The sequence below is a fragment of the Anomaloglossus baeobatrachus genome, chromosome 2, assembly GCF_048569485.1.
Source record: "Anomaloglossus baeobatrachus isolate aAnoBae1 chromosome 2, aAnoBae1.hap1, whole genome shotgun sequence".
NCBI lineage: Eukaryota > Metazoa > Chordata > Amphibia > Anura > Aromobatidae > Anomaloglossus > Anomaloglossus baeobatrachus.
Window position 1 is genome coordinate 214,725,987 of NC_134354.1, and position 13,192 is coordinate 214,739,178.

General features: G+C 46.0%; 1 protein-coding gene across 2 annotated transcripts in view; it reads left to right on the forward strand.

Annotated features, from left to right (window-relative positions):
- Positions 1–13,192, forward strand: part of HIPK1 (homeodomain interacting protein kinase 1) — an 81,776-nt gene that overhangs the window by 17,301 nt on the left and 51,283 nt on the right. For both annotated transcript variants that reach the window (XM_075335604.1, XM_075335605.1), the window contains exon 2: positions 2,072–3,152. In XM_075335604.1, the coding sequence (XP_075191719.1) occupies positions 2,074–3,152 (1,079 nt within the window). In that variant the 5' untranslated portion in view covers positions 2,072–2,073. The remainder of the gene's footprint in view (positions 1–2,071; positions 3,153–13,192) is intronic.

Genomic DNA, 13,192 nt, shown 5'->3' on the forward strand with positions numbered 1-13,192 from the left:
GGGATTATAATGAAACCTTGTTACAATGGAGAGCTGATACTTGCCAATCTAGTGTGCGCATCAGTTGACACATGACACTAGTGGCTGAATGATATAGTCCTATCTTGGCCATGGGCCCAATACATGCCTCATCACGAAGGCTGACAGCAAAGATAGTCTAATGGGTTAAATGCTGCATGTTTTACATTGCCTTCACTATGAAAACTGGAATTGGATTCTGATTTGCCTCTGAAAACTTGCCTTTGTTCTGTGACGTGCGGCCATCAGTTTTTTCAATCCTAGTAAGGGAGGGCGGCGTGTGGTTGGAAAATAAAGCACCACTGGTCCCTTTTGAATGTAACCACACAGCTGCACTCACATTCAGCTTGTGACAATGAAATACACACCCCCCCCCCCCTCCACACAGGACATCGGTTACTCATTTCCAGAGGTCATATTAGCCCCCATAAGAGGTCGCCTTGTTCTGCTCCTCACTGTGCTCAGCACCCTTTGACTGCAGGGTTATTTTTCTTTCCTGGTTTGCTCTGACCTCCAGCCTAGACTCCCATTTTCCTGGCTAATCCCAGTCTCTGTTAGAGAGGCAGCCATATAATTAACGTTGAGGACTGAATTACAGGTTCGCTTTCCTGACTGCTCGCTTGTTGAGTGGACACCACAATTATCAGGGCGCTGGAGCTTTATTCCACTGCGGTCTATGGCAGTCTTGTAATCACCACTAGCCCTAAAGTAAGCTTCTAAAAGTACAGACTTCGTGAGCCCATCCACTGAATAAAGCTCCTGTAGGGTGTATGTGTAACATGGCAAGACTATCATGAGGACACTCTTCTGGATGTGGTAGTTGGGGCAGTTGGCATTTCTAGTATGATGTTTCAAGAAACTGCTGCCTGCTGAATAAGCCTTGTACTTGGTTTGAGTCCCGGCACTTTACCTGGCTCTTCCTGTTTGCCATGGTGTGGTGGCAATCTGGGTAAGGCCGGGGCCACACGGGGATTACTGTGATCCCCTCGCATGACACTCTGCTCACGCTGGCAGTACAGCAGAGCCGAGTCATGCGAGTGTCCCTGCGACTGAGGTACGACCGTGCGAGCGGACCTCAGCTGCGGGGGGCGGCCCAGCACTGAGGGGAGGGAGGGATTTCTCTCACTCTCCTCTGTAGCTGGCTATTCCCATTCTCACACTGCACTCTCACCGATTTTCATGCCGTGTGGCTTAGGCATAATGGAGTTAATGGCAGCCCACAGCTGCCACTAAGCCCTAGATTCGTGATGGGAGGAGTCTGAGACCCCATCCCCCACCAGTCTAGGTTTTCTGGTATTTAATTCTACTGACTAAAGCTGAGCTGCAATATACAACAATTTTGTTCAAGATTACAATCTCAATCCTTTCCATTCCCCTTCTCCCATGTACAGCGCCACATTTAGGCTTTGTCTGTTATTGCAGCTCCATCCGATTGATTACCTTAAGTGTATGCATTCGGGGGAGGTGGCTGTCAGCCTTAGTCCAGGCTGGTATAGTAACCATTTAGCTGATATGAGGGCTGTAACGCTGCAGTGACTGTAGCTGCTTATTTCTGTAAATCATCTGTTTAGATTCTCCCCCTCCTGTGTATTAACACTAATCATTTGTGGATTTGCCTGAAATGTAAACTCCCCGCAGCAGAGCCTTCATGGTAAATTGTTTAGAGGTCTCATTCCACAGAATAGCAGATGGAAAAAGCCGTCTGTCTGCGCTGGTTCTATACACTGCAGGCCACAGCGAAATGTCATTCCCTAGGAGGTCAGATCAGTGTAAATTCCTTTCGTGCCCCCCGAGAGCTTCCATTTGGAAAAATAAACCTAAAGCCTTCCATGCTGAGTAATTGTTTTCTGGAATCTGTCCTGTAAGACCACTCCGACCGCATCCTCTTTATTTTTAGAGAAGCCAGAATGCTAGATATTGTCAATGAAGGCCATGTGCAGCTGCGTTCCTTCATTCACGGATGGGTCCGTCTACTTCCCAGTTGTGTCCCTTTCTTGGTGTTTTGTGTTCATGGTCTACAATTTGACTAAGTGTCCTCTTTCTGTCTTTTCAGGTATGGCATCACAGCTGCAGGTGTTCTCACCTCCTTTAGTATCGTCCAGTGCCTTCTGTAGTGCAAAGAAACTTAAAGTTGAGCCTTCTGGCTGGGATGTTACGGGACAGGGTAATAGCAACAAGTATTACGCACACAGCAAGAACCTCTCAGTCGCTCAAGGGCACGCAAGTTCATCTCACCAGGTAGCAAACTTTAGTCTACCTGCTGCCTACGAGCCCAATCTCCTTATCCCAGCCACCACAGCAGAACATATAGTGGTTACTGCCGCCGACAGTACTGGCAGTGGACCCACCTCCTCCTTCCAGAGCAGCCAAATCCTAAACCACAGAAGCAACGTTTCTTTACTGGAACCATACCAAAAATGTGGACTGAAAAGAAAAAGTGAGGAGGTGGACAGCAACGGTAGTGTGCAGATTATCGATGAACGGCCGCCTCTAATGCTGCAAAACAGGACCGCGGTGGGTGCGGCTGCCACAACCACCACCGTAACCACTAAAAGCAGCAGTTCCAATGGCGAGGGGGATTACCAGCTCGTTCAGCACGAAATCCTGTGTTCCATGACCAACAGCTATGAAGTCCTGGAGTTTTTGGGCCGAGGGACTTTTGGTCAAGTGGCAAAATGCTGGAAGCGAAGCACAAAGGAAATTGTGGCTATTAAGATCTTAAAGAACCATCCTTCCTATGCCAGGCAAGGCCAGATAGAGGTGAGCATCCTCTCACGCCTGAGCAGCGAGAATGCTGATGAGTACAACTTTGTACGCTCCTACGAGTGCTTCCAGCACAAGAATCACACTTGCCTTGTATTTGAAATGTTGGAACAGAACCTTTATGACTTTCTGAAGCAAAATAAATTCAGTCCTCTTCCGCTGAAGTACATCCGGCCCATATTACAGCAGGTCGCCACTGCCCTAATGAAGCTGAAGAGCTTGGGGCTGATTCACGCTGATCTGAAACCAGAGAATATCATGTTGGTGGATCCGGCACGTCAGCCGTATAGAGTGAAGGTGATCGATTTTGGCTCGGCTAGTCATGTTTCTAAAGCGGTGTGCTCAACCTACTTGCAGTCTCGGTACTACAGGTGAGGCTTTTAGATTTTTTTCTTTTGATATACATTGCAATCTGAGTCATAAAGGCTAGAAAAGCGTCCACGGAAAATAAGTTGTCCTAGAGTAAATGGTGAATTACCAGGAGTTGTCCACCCTTGTGCCACTGAACCAGACCCAGCTGAGGCATAAAGTTAAGTTGCTTGGAAATCCACAGGCTTGAGTGGGTTGATGGTGGCACAGGGGTGGGAAGCCAGATCATGGTAGTGTCAAGATTTCCATTAACAACAAAGGGGAGAAAATCCAGCTCACCTACCATCAAAGTCCATGCTTTCCTCCAGAGTGCACGAGTCCTGCCGGTCAGTCCATACCGGTATGTGTGGCAAAGAGTGAATAGAAAAAAGTGGGCTCAGCACTGATCTAAAAAAACTTATTGGAATCCGGTTAAAACAGTCTGGGAACACGTTGTACACAATGAAGAGCAGGAAAAACTTTACGCGTTTCAGACAGGCTAATAATTTAAGCTAGCTTATGACTAAGGACACTTTTTGGTTTTAAATTAGCCTGTCCGAAACGCGTAAAGTTTTTCCTGCTCTTCATTGTGTACATGTTCCCAGACTGTTTTAACCGGATTCCAATAAGTTTTTTTTTTTTATATATTTTTTTTTTTTTTTTCAGTGCTGAGCCCACTTTTCTATTCACTTTGTCAAGATTTCCATTGTCTATCAAGAATGACCCTTGCAGGACATCCACAAGAGTATTGATTTCACTCTCTGAAGCATGGATGGTGGCATGAAGAATATTATGTCTGGCTACAGTTCAGTGAGAAAACTAGGTCATGACACTAACAAAGTAAACTTTCTCACCACACCTATTGCCATAAATGCAAAGCAGATTATGTAAGTCACTTTTGCCTGTTCCCTTGTATAACAAGGCTGCTTATGGCTCTAGGTGCCTCTGGGTAACACCTAGATGTTCTGTTTCCCAACCTTTTTTTATATTGCACTAAAAAAGATTATGTAATGTAATAAGGAGTTTGCGCACTTGACATACTTATGTAATGTGGCGGCTTTCAGTGGCACAAGTAGAGAAGAGATGGCTCCTTACAGCATTATGCGCCATACCTTATCTATACCTGGATCTCCGTGGGCTGTTTTGTTATAGAGCACCATATCACTAATAAGGTGCGTCTTGTTCCTTGGAATATGTGTAGTGGCTGGCACCATAGGGCAGTACCATCTTTTTGGTGTGGCTTTTTGGAAGCCGTAAACGTGTTGTACAAGGGAGCCCAAAGTTGTCCTTGTGCTGACCTCAGCTCCATTAACTATTTGCACGAAAAACAATCTTGCATGGATAAACCTGCAGCCGGTCCTGGTAGCTGGCTTCTTGCTGACACAGGAATTTTCCACCATGCACTATTAGTTAGTTCTTGATGGAATTCTTTATTTTTGCAAAAATAAAATACAAATTGGAAAGTAGGTGATACCACACTGTTTCAATCACACGCTATGACTATAGGTGCGGAGACCCTGCTGCATGCAGCGCCCTACAACCCTGGACATCCAGCAGGTATTGTGCTCATTTCCATCAGAGTAGAACACTGGCACAGTGAATGCACTGGACTGCTGATGTGACTGTCCCATCACACGTGACTTTTTTTTTTTTTTTCCAGATCGAGGGTTTTGTTTTTTTTTTGCATGGTATATGGCGCTAGAAGGCTGTACATTTGATATTCTGGTGATCAGAGTCCCTTTTTAATGGGTCAGTCAGCACAGGATGACTGCTCACACCCTCCCCCCTTCTGTGATTGACAGCTCTGGCTTCATGAACCAAGAGAGGAGGTGATGGCAAACCAGCTAGTGGGACGGTGGATTTAAATGATGCATGGGCGCCTGGACTTGGTGTGAACAGTAATCCTGTGCTGATGGAGTAGCTTTTAACCCATAGGGACCAGGCCACTTTTTTCTTTTCTCAAATCGAAGTGTCAAATTACCCCACCCAGGTAGTTTACCTTTTTTTTTTTTTTTTTTTTTTTTTTAGGTGCTTTTCAGAAATTAATGCAAAGTGCCATGGCTGGAGTGGGTTTTTTTTTTTTACCACATGAATGTGGCTTGGTTCTGAATAGGCCACTATAGCCGGCACTGAGTTATTTTGGCCGTGAATCGCCATTGCAACTATCAGAACCACACAATCCTGATCTCAGGGTGCTGATGGGGGGGGGGGGGGGGCTAAGAAGGATCAATTCCAACCCCCCCCCCCCCAGCTAACCTCTAGATTCTGTAGTCCCTATCCACAGTAGCATCAATGGGGTTAAATTACCATGACACGTGCCATCTCTGATCGTGCCTGATGCAGCAGGTTCTGCTAGTGTACAGCTGATGCCTGAGAGGATGCTAGTCACTTACTGATGACCAATAAGACTTAAAATTGATCTAAGGGGTTAAGGGAGACACATTCTCCGCCAGAAGAAAGAGAAATATGGTCTCTCAATGTCCTGTAGGTGGTGGTGGTTTGTCGTTCTGCTTAGAGAGCGGCATCAAGGACTCCTCATAAATCCAATCAGAATCTTACTCTAAAGGTACCGTCACACAACGAGATCGCTGCTAAGTCACCGTTTGACGCAGTAGCGATCCCGTTAGCGATCTTATCTGTGACACCTACCAGCGATCAGGCTCCTGCTGCGAGATCGCTAGTCCTTGCAGAATGGTCCAGGCCATTTTCTTCAAAGGCTGTCCTGCTGGGCAAGACACATCGCTGTGTTTGACGCTGTGTGACAGGGTCAGTGACTGCTGAGATCGTTATACAGGTCGCTACTGCAACCTGTATTGTTCCTGCATCACTGGTAAGATCTGACTGTGTGACATCTCACATGCGACCTCCCAACGACTTACCTGCGATCCCTATCAGGTCGCATCGTTTTCGGGATCGCTGGTAAGTCGTGTGTGACTGGGCCTTAGGGCTATGTGCACACGTGTGCGTATTACATGCAGTTATGCTGCGATCTGCAGCGCAGCATAACTGCATGCGTCCTGCGTCCCCTGCACAGTCTATGGAGATTGTGCAGGAGCCGTGCGCACGTGGCATATTGGAACGCAGCACTTCGGCTGCTGCCTGAATCGCTGCGTGCTAAGAAGTGACAAGTCACTTCTCCCGTGCGGTTTGCATGCTGTCTATAGGGAGAGGCAGCATGCAGAGCGCACATTCTCTGCCGGCACCGTGCGCTTCAGAACGGAGCTTTTCAGCTGCGCTCTGAAGCGCACCTTTTTAGGTGCGGTGCAGAGTGCACACAGCCTGAGGATTATGACCTTGAGTCCTGGATGTCTGGATTTACTAAGCCCCCAATGTATCAAGACTTTTTAATATGACTTTTACTGACTTGCAGGGCATCCCCCCCCCCCCCCCCCCCTATAGGTGGCAATAGACTAATTTCTTCCTTCGGAGTAGAGTGCATTACTGGAAAGTCTTCCTACACCAGTTCAATCACCACTAACCTTTTTTTTTTTTTTTTTTTCTTTCTTCTGTAGTCTCGCTGTCTCAGGTCCCATTGCTTTTATTTACCTCTAGATCCAGTATCCTCCACCACACTAAGGCTGGCATTATGCCAAGACCATCCGTTTCTGAGCTTTACTGCCTGTGCTGGTATAGGAGTATGTGAGCATTGTTCCTGCTTGCATCCTCCTCAGCTGGTCTAACAGCTTCAGCATATGGAAGTACAAGGAACCTAGGGATCATGAGTGGCGTGTCAGGTGAAGGCTTGTTACCCATCACAAGCCGTCAGGCACCCAGATATTATTTAGTGCAGGCTAAAAATTAAATTTCAGACTGACGGGTACTGCCATGATTCTGGAAAGGGCCTTCAGTTGTGGTCACCCTCCCCTCACCCCACCCCATCAGGCTTTACATGGTCTAAAATGTACATCTATAGACTGCTGATTACACTTCCTTCTGTTGATTTTTGGGTTCGTGTAATTATTGTTTAGGTCTTGACATGTTGTATGTAATATATTCTCCGCTGCCCCTCCTCCACGCCATAGCATTCTGGTTTCTGCAACCTGTGCAGATTCGTTCTCCACTTATAGGCCAGCCATGATCTCCTTTTTCAGCTTTGCATTTAACCCCTTCACGACCATGGACGGATATATCCGTCATGGAGCGTGTCCCGTTAAGCCCTGCCGCGGGCAGGCGGCAGCGGTCGGCACACATCAGCTGTTTTCAACAGCTGACATGTGTGCCTGCTAGCCGCAGGTGGAATCTCTTCCACCTGTGGTCATTAACCCCTTAAATCTTGCTGCCAAAGTCTGGCAGCAAGATTTATATGCGTGCGGCCATGTTTTTTTACTTACCACCGCCCCCACCGGAAGTCATGTGCATGATCACGTGACTATCGGTGGTTGCCATCGTAGCACAGGGTCATGTGGTGATGCCTGCAGCTATGATGTCTCACTTTCGTTTTCCCTCAGCACGGAACAGAGAAAGTGACTGAATCTGTTGTATATCTGTGATCAGCAGATATATAAGAGCGATCGGATTGCTGATCGCTAAAGACCCCTAGGGGGACTAGTAAAATAAAAAAATGAAGAAAAGTTTTAAATAAAAAAAACCTAAAAGTTCAAATCACCTCCCCTTTTCCCCATTGAAAATTAAAGGGTTAAAAAAATAAATATACACATTTGGTATTGCCGCGTTCAGAAATGCCCGATTTATCAAAATATAAAATCAATTAATCTGGTAAACGGCGTAGTGGCAAAAATCCAAACGCCAAAATTACGTTTTTGGTCGCCGCAAGTTTAACGCAAACTGCAATAAGAAGCGATCAAAACGTAGCATCAGCGCAAAAATGGTATCATTAGAAACGTCAGCTCGAGACACAAAAAATAAGCCAACACTGAGCCATAGATCCAAAAATAAGAACGCTACGTGTTTCAGAATGGCGCAAAACGTGCGCCACTTTTATTGGACAAGCTTGTGAATTTTTGTAACCCCTTTTAGACACAAGTAAACCTAGACATGTTTGGTGTCTACAAACTCGCACCAACCTCAGGCATCATACCCACACATCCGTTTTACCATATAGTGAACACCGTGAATAAAACATCCCAAAAAACGATTGTGCCATCACTTTTTTTGCAATTTTTCCGCATTTGGAATTTTTTTGCCGTTTTACAGTACACCATATGGTAAAACTTATGGTTTCATTTAAAAGTACAACTCGTCCCGCAAAAAAACAAGCCCTCATATGGCAAGATTGACGGAAAAATAAAGTTACGGCTCTCGGAAGAAGGGGAGGAAAAAACGGAAAGTGCCCCGGGGCTGAAGGGGTTAACATTCTCATCCCCTTTTTTCAGTCTTGTATGGAGAGCACTTTACATCTGACTGGATGTTCTGTTCCATTGATCACGTTGCTCTTGTCGGGGGGGCCTTTACCATCACTTTTGTCCTTGCCTCCCTTCCCCTCTCCCCATTGCTTTATTTTCTGCTTTATATGTAGTTTAATGCAGCACTTTAGTTGATATAGCTTGTATGTCAGGAGTGCGCTCTATGGACACAGCCTGGTTCCTTGCTAAATTGGCTCAGGTTAGTAACCCTTTAGCCGTTGTCTGCCAAATATATACCAGGATGCTTCATAAAACATTTTTTCCCCTCTGTCCATACAGATATACTGCCCTACCACAGTCTTCAGTATCCAGCACATTCACTCTCCTGATCAGTGATGTCGCTGCTCTTCAGACTAGCAGGCTCACTGTGCTGTCACGTGGAGTTGCTCTTACAATATTAGCCTAGTCTATGGTGCCTCGTTCTGAGGCTCCATAGATTTTCATTGTTGAAGCCACTTCCGGGTTACACAGAGCAGTGTGCTGTCACTCAGAATCATGCTGGATACAGGAGGAGATGGCGGTAGTGGAGTATATGAACACATTGACACGACACCTACATGCTGATTTGAAGACACTTAATGTGAGTGCTTCTTTTAAAGGGGTTGTCCACTACTACTTTAGGTCACTTTTCAGCAATTACAACTTGTTGGCCTGTCATGTAATACCATGTTGCACAAGTCTTATTGTATCCCAAGGAATCTATGGGCATGATTTCATAGGAAGAAGGGTTGTCCTGGTAGTGGACATCCACACCCTCCCCCCCCCCCCCCCCTCCTTTCTGAATCCCAGTTTTCACCTTGTAAAATAACCTTTCTACTTCCCACCAATGCCTGTGCTGTTCCAGCGGTGTAGGATTGCCTTTCCTGGGAATTGTGCAACATTGTCATGTGATCCCTGCATTCAGAGGCCTTTTATTCCCCCACCTTCAGAGAAATCGTACATACAGAGGGAAAGATGATCACTACTTCTGTATAGATTTATTGGAGTGTGGGTAGAGTGAAGCGACCTGGCTGCAGGCATTTCATGACCATCTAGCACCATTCCTGGGAGGGTCAGTCCTGCACAGCTGGAACAGCGCAGGCACTGGAGGGAAGCAGAAGTGTTTATTATAAGGTGGAAACATAGGGACTCTCTATAGGATGTGCACTACTAGGACAACCCCTTCGTCTTTACAGTGCATCATAGCTTATGGTAAAATGAAAAACTAATATTCCGATGAAATCATGCCCATGGATTTCTTTGGGTACATGACCTGTGCAACATGGTATGACATGACAGACCCACAAGTTGGTAATTGCTAAAGTATTCCCTGCCTGCAGATCTCTGGTGGTGATACATACACTTTATATGTGTGAAATGTGCATATTCTCACTGGGTGTGAAATCTAATTGTGTGCATCGCACTGTGCAATATCTGTAATGTAGAATGAGGTGTGGAAATCGTGTGGTGCAATTCTGGAATACTTCATCACTTACTGAAGCACAACAATGTGACCTCCGCCACAGACTAATACAGCACTGCCTGCGAGAATATCTGGCAGAGAAATCCTTGTCTGCTCTTTTATACAGTCCTCCTTGGCCCTATGACGTTGATGACTTAGGACGGTGGATTTGATGAACAGTCATCTGCTGCCCTTTCCAACACTGCTGCTCACCAGCTTGGGCAGGGTCCTGACGAGATCTGATCGGCAAGCTCCAACCCTCCATGTGAAGGGAACAGAAATCTGAGAACCTGGGGAGAGACCAAGCAGTGTCTAGAGCCCACCAAAGGGGATCTGAGAGCAGCATAAAGTAGGGGCAGAGACTGATTCCAGCGATGTCACTTACTGAGCTACATAGTAACTATCAAAATGAATATCTGCTGCAGGTCTCGGAATGCTGAGCCCTGTATAACCTGCTCATACCACTGATTGGCAGCTTTCTGCACATGTAATCAGTGGTGGGGTTGTAGAGAAACTGTGAATCAGCTGCTGGAAATCCTCCAGTTTCATTAGTCCTTCTAATCTACTGATATTTTTATCAAAACTACACAAACATCCCTGTTAATGAGATCTCTGGAGTCTGGTATCTTTCTCTACATTTTTGCTGCTCTGTGTGGCCAAAAAAATTGCTGACAGAATTGACGTGATCTGAAACTGCTTCAAATCTGCATGGATAAAAAGCAGTGTCAGATTTCGGGAATCGCAATTACGTTGCTGGAAAGTGAAATCCTCTAGGTACCTTAGGGCAGAGGTCCCCAACTCCAGTCCTCAAGGCCCACCAACAGTGCAGGTTTTTGGGATTTCCTTAGTATTGCACAGGTGTTAATGTAATTACCTGCCCAGGTGCTGGTTCCAACAGCAGTGCAATGCTAAGGAAATCCTGAAAACATGCACTGTTGGTGGGCCTTGAGGACTGGAGTTGGGGAACCCTGCCTTAGGGGACTAAAACGATCAGCAATCTGATCGCTCTTCCATTTCTCCAGATCACAGCTACACAGCTGAGCTCTTGAGGTGGCTTTACTCACTGCCGGTGCTTTGCTGGCATTGAGAGAAAGGGACTCATGATAGCTACATGCATCACATGACCCTGGAAGTCACGTGATCACGTCATGTTACTTCCGATGGGTGCGGGTAAGTTATCGTTATGGCGCTGCACATCTTCGTCTCACTGCCGGATTTTGGCAGTGAGACGTAAGGGGTTAATAGTTGCGGGTGGAAGGAGATTCCACTTGCGACTAGCAGGCACACATGTCAGCTGTTGAAATCAGCTGATGTTTGCGTACTGCCTACGGCAGCCTGCGGGGTTTAACCGCACACTATCAATAACACACCCAGTACGTCATGGGTCGTAAAGGGGTTAAGGTGCAACGTGTGGAGCCAGAACGGAGTTCTAAAATGCCTGCATGCTTGGCGGCTGACGCAGTGCTTCAAACTCCTGAGGCCCATTTGTTGTGGTCACTAATTAGGAGTGAGTTTTTGGAAAACTGGCCAAAAAACGTCTGCCAATAGTCTTATGCTTGCAGTTGGTTGTGTGCTGTGGTCTGCTTGTCTAATGGCCCCACAAATATTACATTTGGTGGGATAAGCTGACCGCCTGTATGGTGGTGGTTCTGTTGTCCCCACAAATGGCTTGCATGAAGCCGCTAGGCTGGCCATATGCATTTACATATGTTGACCACATGAGGGAGCTGTTTACCCAACTCTTCTTTAGCCAATGGATAAAGGTACTGTCACACATAACGAGATTGCTAGCGAGATCGCAGCTGAGTCACGGTTTCTGTGACGCAGTAGCGATTCCGTTAGCGATCTCGTTATGTGTGACATCTACCAGCGATCAGGCCCCTGCTGTGAGGTCGCCGGTCGTTGCTGAATGGTCCAGGTAATTTTCTTCAAAGGCGATGTCCTCCTGGGCAGGACCCATCGCTGTATTTGACACTGTGTGACAGGGTCACAGTGACTGCTGAGATCGTTATACAGGTCGCTACTGCAACCTGTATTGTTCTGCAACGCTGGTAAGATCTGACTGTGTGACATCTCACCTGCGACCTCCCAGCGACTTACCTGCGATCCCTATCAGGTCGCATCGTTTTCGGGATCGCTGGTAAGTCGTTGTGTGTGACTGGGCCTTAACTCCTGACCACAGACCACCACCTGTGTATGTGCCCAGCTGGGCCAAGTGATAACTCAACTATCTACTCTTACCAATGTATTGGTTAGTTAAAAGCAGATTGGATGTGAACTTACACCTCACCACTAAACTAGTATGGGCTGCACAACTCTTTACAAGCACTATAGGCCTATTGCAGGGGTCTCAAACTCAGCTGGGTGGAAGGGCTGCATATAGAAAAAAATTGAGGGGCTGAATTCTTTGCAGGACAAAATGACATTTTTAATATAGATTTTATATTTAACCTTTTGAATCACTTTTTTTTTTAAATTGTGTTGCTTGTTTATTATAACAAACTTGCACTTTTTTGTTTAGTTTAAATATAAAGCATTTTTAATGGCAGTCATGCTTTATTTTGGGGTTTTTTTTTTTACATTGTATCACCTTGTAGTAATGTTTTACAATTAGCAGCATAATATAGTAATCTCAGCCAACATCTTGTAGTAGTAGTGTCCCGATGGTGCAGTAATTTCCCCCATCCTTGTGCCCTGTAGTATTGTACCAGTGTGCACAGTAGTTTTGTCCTCATACTTTTAGTAAGTGTAAAAGTGAAAAGGGGCGCTGTGAAGAACCAACTAGGATTAGTATACAAGGTAGAGCCAGTGTCATACTGGCACTATCGGGCTGATTCTATACATACCTGCAGTGGTCAGCTCGGATGTTTAGGTTTTGAAGTCCAAGAAAGTAAAGTTTATAAAATGCGATGCTGCTTGAGTGACAGCAGCAAAGGAGCAGATAACGTATTCATAGTTCTCCTCCTCCTGTTAGAATTTGGCATAAGTATTATACAAATGACTTCCTTTTGTGGGAGGACCTGTGGGAGGTCATATCAATGTGACCTGGTATCCAGCTTTGGTGGCCGAGGCCCCACCCCTTCTGGTCATGTGGATATGACCTCACACAGGTCCTTCCACAGACCAAGTGAATCGTGAAACTTTTTTTTGATTTAAAAATCTATACATCTGAGCTGCCAACTGCAGATATGTAGATACGCAGCCTGATGGTGCCAGTATAGCACTGGCTTTAGCTTGTATACAAAAATCCTGGTGATTG